The sequence below is a fragment of the Ammospiza caudacuta genome, chromosome 1, assembly GCF_027887145.1.
Source record: "Ammospiza caudacuta isolate bAmmCau1 chromosome 1, bAmmCau1.pri, whole genome shotgun sequence".
NCBI classification, from domain to species: domain Eukaryota; kingdom Metazoa; phylum Chordata; class Aves; order Passeriformes; family Passerellidae; genus Ammospiza; species Ammospiza caudacuta.
The window spans coordinates 80309015-80322356 of record NC_080593.1 but is presented as its reverse complement, the minus strand read 5'-3'; the positions used below and the strand labels follow the sequence as shown (position 1 = coordinate 80322356).

At 37.9% G+C, this 13342-nt stretch overlaps 1 protein-coding gene across 1 annotated transcript in view; it reads left to right on the top strand.

Annotated features, from left to right (window-relative positions):
• FBXL7 (F-box and leucine rich repeat protein 7) overlaps positions 1-13342 on the top strand; it is a 172582-nt gene that overhangs the window by 26532 nt on the left and 132708 nt on the right. The window contains exon 2 of the mRNA XM_058813027.1: positions 13015-13104. Coding sequence (XP_058669010.1) covers positions 13015-13104 — 90 coding nt within the window. The remainder of the gene's footprint in view (positions 1-13014; positions 13105-13342) is intronic.

The following is a 13342-nucleotide window of genomic DNA, read 5'->3' as shown; positions in this document are numbered from 1 at the left end:
TAAATGCTTTAGATATAAGATTCAAGATGTATTTTGTTATTTGTGAGTGGACTGACTTAGTAAAGATATTTGTCATTAATAAATGCCTCTGTCTACAGCTTCAGATTTTGTAGTGATGCTTCCTGAAGTTGGGTTTGAGCTCAAATAAGAGTGTTTTTTACTTCAAAGAAAAGTGTGCTGTATTGCAAAAGAAAATGTCAGAACACTGCAGATAGTAACCATTGAGAAAGCTTGCCTTCAGGTGTTTGCTGACATCTGAAACCCAGATTATGAATTTCAAAATAGTAGTAATACTGGTGCACTCATTGCATTGTGCAACTTGGATTTCTGAAGTGATGTTAAAAATGGACACACTCTTGCATTTCTTGACTGTATGCATCTCTGTGTGTGCATTTATATGCAGAAATCAGGTACCTTTCTGAGTTTTCAAGACAGCATGGATGTTCAAATAGCATTTATTCTTTGTGTTAAATTATGAATTAGTAGTTGTGCTATGCTGGAATCACAGCCGTAATCTGTCTAAAACTCTTATTTTCCTATGGCAACTTTGTTTTGGTAGCTATTGATTTTTCATATGTGTAGTATAATCATTCAATAGTATGAATATCTGTTACTACTAGAAGCATGGGAGGTATTTTAGGAAATATTGATACAATCTCACCTCTGCTACCCAGCATTTCAGATATATTCCTACTCGTTTTCTGACATAGACATAGGACAAGTTTTACTTGTGTTCTTCACTTCCGTCCTTTTGTCTTTCCATCCTGTACACACTGCCACTGCTTATGTTTTGAGCAAGTACCATCTAATGACTTCCTTTGACACAGGGTGTGACAAGCAATGGAAAAACAGATGATGACTTTAAGCATTCCTGCATTCTCTCAGGCCCTCTGAGGTGGGGTAGTGGATGAACACGCACTTAGTGGCACAAGGGGAAAAAATCAGCCTGTTTGGTTTAAAATGCCTCTGTGTGCTCCCTGGATGGAGTTAGTGGGCTTGCTTGTTCCAGGCTGGTCTAGGACTGCAATGGCCTTCCTGCTGCTGTAGAGTTTGTACCTATGTTTGAAAAAATGTTAGCCTTAGATTTCCTTTAATGAAGGCAAGGAGAACCCAAGACAATAACACACGATACCTAATCACATGGGAAATCACTGCTTCAGTATTAGTTTCAGTATGTTGTTTAGTTTTGGAGAAGTCTGTTTCAGTACAGTGATTTGGCTTCAGTTTTAATTTGCAAAAATTAATGCCTGAAACATGGCATTACTTTTGCATTTCAATTACATTTTGCACTATGTACTAATGAACTGGTACGAGAGTATCTCAACCTTCTGAAGGCCCTTTCTGTGTAAGAACAATGGTCTAGCTCATAGACTTTACCCTGCATAATAGCATAGTGGAGATTGAGATAAATCAGCAAAACTTCTAGCTGGCTTGGACAAGCAGTTTTGCTCCTTTTGTCGTGGTACAGATAATTTCTGAAGACTAAATTTTAAGATGAGTAGATCAGGTTCTTGGCATGGCATGGTCTATTTCTCAAACTGTAGTTTTACAGTGGCATTTAGTTAAAACTTAAATCTGAAAAGAATCATATGAGTTGTTAGCAGCTCTCAAGTATAGTTAGCCAAGGATAAGCTGTCCTTTTAAGAGGATATTGTGGAAATGAGCACTGGAGCAAGCTTCCTGCACCTGTGGCTCTTTGACATCAACTGTGTTTTGATCTGATATGCAGCCATTGACATGCCAAGACCAGAGAAGTGCAGGTGTTTCCCTCTGGCTCATGTAAGATATATGCTTCCCTGGAAGTAAAATGCAGCTTGCTATTGCCTACAACTACAAAAGTGGATGCTTAGTAGTTAAGGAAGTGCTTGGGTATGAAAGGTGCCAAATGGCACTAGACAGAGATTTCAAAGAGGAGGGAGTGGGAGGAAATGCACAACTGTTGTCAGTTCCCAGAACACAGCTACTCTGCTCCATGCTCTACCTCTGCATATAAAAGTCCAGACTTGCTCTGTCTGCTAGCAAAAATGTACTAATGGCATTGCAAATGTTATTGGACTTGCTAGAAATCATCAGAGAGGTTGGAGCAAATGCAGGAAGATGCAAACTAAATCCCAAATGGCTAAATTGTTGAACATCTCTACTCCCCACTAGAAACACACTTTGGGAATGTTTCTTGTCAGACGGATTGTGGTCAAGGAGTTGGAACAGTTTTCACAGATATGAGTTTGTAGTGGTGACTGCTTTCAGCAAAATGAAGCTAACCAGAGAGACTGAAAGACTTGGGAAGAGTTGAGTTGTGTTGTTCAATGGCAAAGGCATTAAGGCATTCACTTATGTTTGGCTACTCTTGCTTAACAGGTCTGCCAGCAAAGGCTGCTGTCCTGGGCATTGCTCAATTTGATTTGGTTCATCAGGCACATCTTTCAGAGCCAAGAGGAGCTAAGGGGCTGAGCCTTGGGTAGAGCCAGTTGGGCCATCTTCACATTGCACTGCATAGGTTGTTTAGCTGGTTTTCAGGATGATAAAAAAGCCATTAAAATGTGTAACTGAGTGGAAGTTTATGCAAAGAGAGAACCAGAGTATCTTGTAGATAGATAGTGCGCTTGGACCTTATCCTGTTGACCACAGAGCCTGGTCTGTGTTTGCTGTTAGCCTCAGCCTGTCTGACACCCCTATTTGGATTTCTAGTTTCCTTCTCATGTTACCAACCTGATTATTGACAGCAGTTTTTGTATAATAAACTTTCTTCTGTAATAATTACCATTGCATTGTACCACTTCATGTGCTTTCTCTCAACTTTTGAGTCACCCTAGTTATTACAAATATTAATAATGATTGAATGGCTGTTTGGTTTGGATTTTGTGGGGTTTTGTTTGTTTGTTTGTGTTTTTAATTTTGGGGGTTTGTGTTTCATTTGGGTTTTTTTTTTTTTGTTGCTTTTGGGGTTTTTGCTTGGGTTGGGGTTTTTTTTGGTGGTTTTTGTTTGTTTTCTTTTCTTTTTGGTTGGGAAAAATTCTCTAAAATGATTCATGTTTCTTTGGTGTGACATCTATTAGTTTTTTGCCAGTACTAATTAATTAAAAAATATGTGCAAAAGCTGATTCCCTGAGTGTTTTAAGAGTGCTCACATGACACTGTAGTGGTGAAGATTTTGTGTCAAATGACAGAATATTAATGCAAGCAGTGCATCTTCTGTCCTCTTTTCTGTACAGGTAGTTAATTGGCTCAGAGAAAGAAACTTAGGATTAATGAAAGAACATTTTTAATTACTTAAAGAAGAACTAAAGAGTCAGTGTGATGCTGGGCAGGATGAATGGGAGCTGGAGACTGGCCCTACTGCACCATGGCTGGTTCCCAGAAACCATCCAGACAAGAACATCATGAGCAAGAGGTTTTTTTGAACTGTCATGTGTAGTGGTCACTGACATACCCACTCTGTTTCTGCTCTCTTTTCTTCTGCTGGAGATGTACCTTTGTTTCAGTATTCTTTTCTTCCTGTGATCAGAAGCTAATACTAAAAACGACAAGAATGAGTAATACCAAAGAGCAGAACTACTTCTTGTCAGTTGTGCTTGGAAGAAAGGGGGATGAAGCATGTCTTTTCACAAAGACATTAGATAAAACACTTTTGAAAGCAGTGCCTTTATATTTATTTTATTTTTCAGGATTGCTCAGTTGAATTAGAGCTTTATGGATATACTTCAGAAGGAATTTTGTAATTCTCAAACTGTAACCAAAAATCTTTATGACAGTGGCATGCATACTACTAAATAGTGAGGAAGAAAAGCATTTCAAAATTAAATACTGAATTTTCAGCTGGGTGGATATTAGTTAAATTTGGTTTTTTCTTTAATTCTGTCCTTCTCCCACTGAAAACCTGTGTGAGTTGTAAATAACATAGCCCTGGTGAAGGTTGCAGGGCAAACGAAAAAAATGTCCTTTGTCTTTTTGTTGCTGGTTTGTTGGGATACCTTGGACCATATGCTGCAAATAAAATAGATGAAGAAATTGTAATGCCTTGAGGGAGATACATTTATATTTAACTCTTCTCAGAGTTTCCATGCCATGTTTTCATGTCTTGTGACAGGAATAATTTTTTGTTAAAGAGAGCTGAAATATAGATAATAGTGCAGAAGGAATAAAAATGCTGAATTGGCAGTGAAAGCACAGAATCTCTATGGAGAATTACTGTCTTACTCACATTCTGGGGAGAGATGAGCCTCTGCATTGTTTTGGATAAATTTTACTCTGTGTTCAGGCAGTGACTGCAGTGGCAAATTGCAGTAGTGTGTACAGTCTCTGTACAGAATTGAGACTAAAAGATTAATTTATGTAATTGAAACTACGGAGTTTTCGATAGGAAAAATGGAATTTTCTATTACATTAAAATGATCTGTTAAAACTGTATTTTAAAAAAATTAGACGGGTACTGGGTCTTTTTGGGGTTTTTTTGTGGCTTGGTTCTTTTTTTTTTTTTTAGTTTTCAGCGTGATCATTGCCAGACATCTGTGGTTAGTGCAACATTAGAACTTTGCATTTCATAGAATTTAGAGAAAAAGGAAGAAGAAATCTAAAACTGATTGCCAAATGTATTGTATGAAGCCTTAGTTTGATTTCTTTTGTAAGTATGGCTTCTTTCATTCTCTTAGTTGTTTTTAACCTAGTTATGTGCTGGTGAGTTTCATTTCTGAACCTGCTAGTATGAGGCTTGTCCTTTTGACAAACTTGATTGTCAGTTAAAAGAAGTAGGGATATTTCTCAAGTTTGTAGGTTTTCTCCTGTTAGTTGCCTTTAAGATACCACCCTCTATCACTATATGCCTTTTTCACAAATCAATTTCATTTAGTTTTTGTAATCCCACTATTTTTCAGTCTCCTTCTACTTGCATTCTTGAGTCAGCCACTTCCCTTTCCCCCTCTTCCCCTCCCTGTATCCATCAGTAAAGAAAAGCTGGAAGTGACTGTGCTTATCTAAAAGAGTAGAGTGATCCTTGTCTGCTTTTCCTTAGCTGTCAGGTTCTTTTGTTCTTCTTTAAGTAAAGAAGTCATCTTAGGCTGTCAGATCTGTATTCTCACATGAAAAATTTGTGTATTACTTTTCACAGTGTACACTGATACCAGAGTCCTTGGTATCATGTCTTGATAAACGTTTTTCACTTCCTCAATTCTTTACCATTAACTCTGACTTAAACAGCTGTCAATAGTCAAGCTGAAAATTTGGGAGATATTGCAAGGTTGATTTTTGTGGTGTTACTATGTACTACACCAAAAAATCTGCCCCTCCAGCCTGCCACAGAAGCCACTTCCATCTGGGGGTTTCTTCTGTTTCCATTGTAGCTGATTGAGCATTGAAATTGATAGTGTTAAGTTTACTATTAATATTTTTTGTTTAGATCTTGGAACTAGTTGTTTGTGAAAATCTAAAAAAACAAATCTTAAGTATTATTGGTATTACTGTGGAAGACAAATGTGTTTGGTGGGTTTGATTTTGTACTACTGAACTATATTATGAAATTCAGACCCGTACCAAATGTCAGATGCGTTCCATGCAGTAGCAGGTTGCAGCCACTTCAGAATCTGTACTGGAGTTCATCCTCTCAGGCTACCTCCACTCTTTGGCATGTCTCATGCAATAAAGTGCAAATGAAGTCTCTGCCAATTTATATTTGGTATTGAACTGGATAGTCCTTGCCTTTTCTGAATGGGAAGGATTAGCATTTCACTTAAATTACAGTAGAGCTGGGAAAAAAACAAAATTGAAGTAGCCTTTAGTGATGAATTTTTCAATGAAGTGTCTTTCTCAGAGAAAGTATAAAACTAGAAAAAGGGGTTTTTTTGACTTGTGTTTATTAATTTTTTGTGTTGGTTTAATAATTTTTTTTGGCTTTTGGATTAAAATAGTAGAGTCAACATTAGGTAATAAATTTGAGAACATTGTGTCTAGAGTAAATGCCCATCTTACAACATGGTGATGATTGGATGACAACTTGTAATGGAAAGCCCTACATTAAGTGAATGAATGTTTTCTAAGAAAATTCTATGATTGGTAGGAAGGCCAAATTTTTATTTCCCTGTTTCCTTGGCAAAGTAGAAGGTTACAGAGTGGGAACCATTTTGGAAATAGGCTGAGCCATTTCAGTGGAAGATAACATTTTAATATTTAGTTGGGAGATATGCTAGTCCTGCTAAGTAAGAAAAAAGGATGTTAAAAATTTCCCATCTTGTTTTCTCAAGAGATCAAATAAGCAAAGTACTTGCATTCTTTCTTTCTCAGGCAGCCTAGACTAAACAGTTTATGGAGTTCTATCACTGTGTGTTTGAAAAGTAGAGCTTAACACTTGGAGTGGCTGCAAATAAATATTACCTTCTGGCATGCAGGCTGCTTAGCAGGTGTGAAGAAAGGCCTCAAAGTACTTTGATGCATTATTGATTCTTTATAAACCTAACAGTCTTGTGTGTTGTTTGTCACTCTGTATGGTGAAATCCTTTGATAAACTACACATGTACTGTCTTCAAAATCAGGGTGGTTTTCATAGTCCCATATAAGGGTTCTTGGTTTACAAACCTCGTCAGTGAGTGCTGAAGTTCTCTTGGAAAGGGATAATATCTAGAAAATATATTTTAATCTGTTACATAGAGGAGGCAATATGTGCTCTGACTCTGTTTAGTTGTTGGATTAGATGAGTCCACTTGAAGACTTCATTAAATAAAGCCTTTAGTATTCTAAACTCATAGTGAGTTATTTAGCACCTGGCAAGTTTAGCACCTGAGAGTTAAAGATGTCCTGACTGCAAACTTCCAGTGCAGCAATTAAAATCTATGACTATGCAAACAATTTTATTTAATCTTCAAGATTTTAATCCAGATGTTCTGAAGGTGGTAACAAACATCATTCTGCTAAGCAGTTCTGAAAAATTCAATCCCCCACCTGCACTCTAATGTTCTGAAGCCTTTTGCAGTACAGTGGATAAACTGTTGTGTCTTGCTAGCTGCAGCACAGCTGTATTTACATCAGAATTAAATATGCTTATTGCCTTCAAGTGGGCTTATTGTATCTGGTTGTAACACTGCCTCAAAAAGGTGACACTGAGGGGCTGAGCCTCAGGGCTCCCCTGCTCTGAGGGGCTCAGCCATGCCCTGTGCTGGGGCCATTTGGCTGGTACCTGCACCTGGGAAAGGTTCCTAAAAGAAATAAAACATGAGGTGACTTGCTCTACCAGGGATATATTAGTGCAGCCTGTTGGCGTTTGCAGGAGGTTTTGTCGTGTGCTGTGGTACTTGAGAAGGTGAGGCAGGCGCTGACTGAAAGAACAAAACTGGCCAAATTGGCCTGTGGGACCTGAATTGAAATTTAGCTTAACACTTACACAAATGCTGCAGAACTAAGTGTACTATTTCATAGCTAAGTTATGCCAGATTTCACAGCCAAATTTCACAATCCTGGAAGATGGAGTGTGGTTTAAAAATAAAAAAAGTAATGTAAAAATGCTTGTGGAGATTCCACTTGTGAAAGTTTTAAGAAATATTGTCCCAAAGTACCAGTGCTAGCACATATCTGCAAACTCTACAAACTTCAGTGTGCTTCCTGTGAAACATTCAGTTTATTTCTTCTCTTTGGGATTGGAGTTTGTGCAGATTACTGCACAAGTTATTTTATCATATCCTGGCAAATGTTGGGTGGAATGAAATTTGGAGCCTGCTTGTTACATTGGCACGCATTTTAATTTGGAAAAAAGCAAGAGCAAGCTCAAGAGCCATATGCCTAAGATTTTAGGGCAGAAGGTCAACTGTGAATGGTCAAAGTGAATCTGTAAATGAACATACTTCATCCTGAAAGCAGTTCAGTGAGTAACAATGCTTGTAGGTAGGTAACTTCAGTGTTGAAATAGTGGTAGTTTGGTCAGCAGCTAAGAATTAGTAGATGGAAACCATTTTTATGACATATAATTTCCATTCGTACAAATGTAAAGTTCAAGGAGAATGATTGTCCAAAGTGTGTAGTCCAACTTTTCTTGTACTTTGGATAAATGGATTGATATATTGCATCTTTAAAGGATGCTTTATATCCACAAAGCCTCAGTACTGCACTAGGCTGCTGATTTCCATGGGAATACTTGGAAACATACTGGGAGTCTGCAGTCTTTGGAGGGGCAGATTGTAAAGAGATACACTTGAGGTTTTGGTGACTTGGACCAGCATAATGTGTGTCATGGAAATAAGAGAAGGAAAAGAGATTTTTCTTTCCTCTTGAATGATCCCTGATGCTTTGAGGTTTGGATTAATTTTTTTTTTCTGGATCTCTTCTTGATGTGGTTGGCATGTATTTGATTTTAAAAGAACTTCTCTGACGATATAAAAGAGAAAGTAATGATCATCTGTAGGAAAACCATGCACATATGCACTTTCATTTTGAGAAGTTTAATTTGAATAATGTCATTTGGATAAGAATTGGTGGCTTAAGTAAACAAATTTTTCAGACTTTTTACATCAAAGTCATTGTAATATAACACTTATGGACAGTTAAAAAGATTAGTGGTTATTCTGGACTTAATTGTTTTCTGCTCTCTTTTCCTAAATGATTATTTTGTTTTTCTGTTTTGGCATTTTGTCTAATGTTTCACTTCAGCATGGCAAGCAGTGGATTTGGGTGTACTATCCATTTAATTCCTGAGGTACCTGTCACTGCCTGCTGAAGACAGACATCATCACATAAAAACTTGATGTCAAGAGAAGTACTGCTGTTACTTTCCAGGGTGACACAAAAGAAACAATGGTCAGGTCAACCTGTCTTTATGAGATCTTAGAGGGATGTGTAAAATATGGCTTGCAAATGCTCATAACAGCAGAATCCAAGGCAAATGTGCTGCGTAAAAACCTAACAAAATTGTTCCAGAGTGAGTGAAGGAGACTCACTGCTGTTCAGACTAGGACAGGCTTTGCATATGTGGTTCCCAAAATAGTTTTTCAATGTCATACAGTTATAGACTGTGCTTTGCCATGGAAGTTTAAATTGCATTGATTCTGTCCTGACTTGCTTGGGATGTCTTTGATACTTGTCAGCAGTGAGTGTGATGGCAGAATCCAAAGTTTGCAAAACTGAAGATAGCAAGCACTTTATAAAACAAGCATAATTTTGTTGTCATTATAGGCATCTGTATGGTAAAAATAAAATTAAACACATGATTTTAATAGTCATGATTCAAAAAGAGACAAGGTAAATTTAATAAAGCTGTAGGGATACTAAGTGGAAAGATGTCTGTGGCTGAAAAACTTCTGTGGGCTACAAAGGCCTGAAGACAATGTTGAGAAGTATCTGTTATATTATATGCTTTCCTGAGTCTAGCTTTATTTCCAGCAGGATCAAAATGTAATCTGCAGGAAATAGTGTACTAGGTTAGATAGCTGGAGTCTTGTTCCTACAACTATTGTAAGATTTTGGCACTAGCAGATGGAAAAATAAATCCCTACTTTTGCTTCTTCAGAAGCAGGTCAGAGACGATTTGAATTGCAACTGTGTGGCTGTGTGATTCTTTGCAGGTGTTGTGAAGTACATGCTACCTTCACTCCCACTGTGAATTATGTTGTATTCTAGGAAAATGGATTTCTTCTATCATATCTACATACTACCATAGTGCAGTTTCCTTTCTTTTGGATTGCAGCTTCTGGTTTAGGAATAAAGAACTGTTGACTGTATGAAGGAAACTCTAGATCATTGCAAGTCATGTTAGGGAAGCTTTTGGCAGGCCTTTAATTTTTTTAAGCAGACGATCAAATACAGTCATTACTGCTGTAGTCTTTGCAATATTGCCCTCTGTTTGATCCTTCTGGTTGTCATTGCATTAGAACCCTTGTCAGGGTATATTTATGTGCAATGACTTTCTCAGTGCACTTTTTAAATTGGAGAGGAACTGGTCTCTGGAAACCAGTGCTATGCTGTGCTTTAACTTTTCCCTATAGCATTAGGGAAATCAGCAGTCTTTGGGTTTCTGTGATTCTAATATTCCATGTAATAGTTTAGGTTGGAAAAGACCCTTACTATCGAGTCCAACTGCGAACCCGGCGCTGCCAAGTCCATCACTAAACCGTGTCCCCAAACGCCACAGCTACATGTCTTTTAAATACCACCAGGGATGGTGACTCCTCCACTTCTCTGAGCAGCCTGTTCCAATGCCTGAACACCCTTTTAGTGCAGAAATTTTTTCCTAGTATGGAACCCAAACCTCCCCTGGCACAACTTGATGCCGTTTCCTCTTGTCTGTCGCTTCTTACTTGGGAGTAGAGGCCAACTATGATATCCAGGCTGAACAGCTGCTGCTCTCCTAGCCTTTCCTCTTTGGAGAATATTTAAATACTGTTATGTTTTAGCTTTGGCATGTGTACATGAGTCTGCAGTAGCCAAATCTAGCCTACTCAAAGCTTTGTGCACTGAGAAAAAACCAAAAGAAAAGATATATAGTGTCAGCTAGTCTATTTGAAACACATTGAAAATTACTAGAAAGTACATCCTTTCTCCTTATCTGAGTGGAGAGTTACAGTGTTGGCAATAAGGAAAAAGGCTAGTTTTGGGGCTCTATGCAGTCAGAGGAAACTCCATATAAAAATGCAATTACAGGCAGAACTGTATCAAACCAAAGCAACAACTATGTTTTGTTTGTTTTTTTTTCCTTTCTCTTAATTTCTAGTTTTAAATTCTTGAAATGCATTAAAATATTTTAACGTTCAAGTAGATTTAAATGATAAATATCTACATTTACATCAGGCATTTCACAATTTCTACAGAAGTGTGCAATTTTAAATATGTTGCTACGATGTGTACTGACAGTAGCTTACAGTGGGTAAAACATTTTGGTTATGCTCTTTGAGGTGGGCTTGTATTTGGGGTAAATGGAACTGCTATTGTTAATGGGGAGCCTGGGAAGAATTCACTTTGTGAAAACAGCCCATTGCAGATATGACCATCTTGCAACTCTGCTGTTATTTGGTTTCACTGACTTCCTTTCTCTCTTCCCTCCCCCCAAAAAGATAAATTCTCTTTTAGAGGAAATCCTGTTTATTTGCTTTGAGGAAATAATTTTTCCAGTTGCTCTGTTTAGTTTTGTTTTCTTTCTATGAATCTGTTGAGGAGTGCTGATACCCCTTAGAATTTTATTTTCTGCCTCTGTAGTTAGAGTTTTTGATATATCAGGAGTTGCTGGTAGTGGCAATACCACCTAAATGCCTTTCAGTACCTGTCAGTAGTGATTTGATTCTCAGCTGCTGCAGGTGTTTCTTGTTCTTTGGCCTCTTCTTGGGACAGAGCATTTAACAAGTACCCTTCCCTTTTATCTTCTCCCTTTCTTCTACCACAAACCTTGTTGCCTTAGTTATGGAGTTATTTTGGGGCAGTAATTTCTATAAAGACCACAGTCTATTACTCCAACTCGTCACAGCTTGAGAACAATTGAAGATATTCTGGAAGTGCTGCTTCTTGGTTTTGCTTAACTTCTTAAAGGAATGTGAAAAGCAATTAGTGAATCACTGAAAATACACTTTTTTCTTTCTCTTCACCCTGCCCAGCTACTAGCTTTAGCCATTTATTTTTTTATCTTCTTCTGGCCATTTTAATATCCTTTCACTCCAGTTAAATTCAAAATCATCTCTCAAATGGAAGCATGTTAATTTAAGCAACTTTCTGTGGAGGATGATTCTCTAGGGCTGGCTGACAGATTAGGTGGCAGTACCTTGGTTGTGAAACAACCTACATTTGCACATTCTCCAGTTGTTTCCCATTAAAACTTAAATCCTTGTTCTGTTGTGGCACCTTTAAAAAGCAGACCTCTCCCTTACATCTAAATGTTATGAAAACCAGGCATACTGTAACCCAGAACCCCAAGGCATGCTTGATTGAAATAACAGATCAGAAAAGTCTCTTGCTAACGTTCCTGTGATTATGGGTTTACTCAAGTGACAGAAACTTGGTGTCAGCTAGCTTTCTGCATACAGATTAATTTTGGTCAAAACAAACAAATAGGTCTTAAAGGCTTCAGTGATGCAGTGTTTTTGGGGATAGGTAACTTCTTAAAATGTAACAGTATTCACTGCATTTCCTCTCTCTAGAATTATCCCACTTATTGCTCTTTGGGTGGTTGGTCTGGTTCCTGCTGCAGAGTAGTGCAGTATTCCCTGCTAGTAATTACTGAGATTGAGTAGAATGAGTGAAGGGAAACAGGAGTGACTCCTTCTTAGATCCTCACAGGAAAACAAAAAGACAGCTTTGGTTTAGCCAACTCTGTTCTTCTGTAGTATCTATACAGGTTAGTTTTTAATATGCATTTGGATTTCTTTTGTTTGCAACTTGTATCTAGAATTTGACATCCTGCAAATATGTCTGAAGACAGTGATATAGGAAACTCAGGAAAAGCTTTTAAGAGAGAAAAATAAGAGAAGAAACATCCATAGGTTATGATTTACAGTTAAAACCTCTCCACCATTAGTGAGAAGTTAATTTTGAAATGGTGTATTACATCATGCAGTGAGTATGGTGAAGGAGAAAACAGATACCTTGCTTTCATTTTCACGTGACCAAATGACTTGAATACATGATGTGAACACATAAGACAGAAATCTAAACTCATTTAACATATTTTGAATGTAACCATTTTTCTTGATCTGTGTTAGAGGTATTTGAATGAGTAAAGTGAACATTTAAGTTCCCCTAATGTTTTTAATCACAAACATTTAATTTTCAGCAGAGCTTAGCAAATATGTACTTTATGAGAGGCCCTGTGGCATAGGAGACTATTTGCAGCCTCAATACACGTAAAGATGCACATGCTAGAAGTTACAGTGCAGTGAATTCCTATTCTGGTGTGTACAAAATGAACATCAGCTGCTTTAAACCTAGTTTAAGGCTTCCTGGAGTTGTTCCAGGTTCAGATATTGAAGGTCTTTCTATTTCAAAGTTTGAACTCATGTTTTTGTTCTCTCTCCCCTCCTCCCCCCATCCCTCCCTTTCCACCTCCTTCTCCTTTTGCAGGCAAGGGCAGCTCAAGCATCTCATCCGACGTGAGTTCAAGTACAGATCACACACCCACCAAAGCCCAGAAGAATGCAGCTACCAGTGAAGGTAGGCAGCTGGTACTCATTACCCAGGTCAGGCCCCCCAGCAGAATCCTAGCAGTTTTCAGAAGAAGAAACTCTCCTCCCCACTCCTTCTGTGTAGAGTAGCATTGGTCTGCTAGAAATCCCAAAGCCATTCTTCCTTCAAACAGTTTTCACTTCTGCCTGTGGTAGTTTCTGATTTGAATTTGTGACAAAGGATTTAAGTACTTCTGCAGAACCCAAACGTAAAGAGTTAGGAGTAA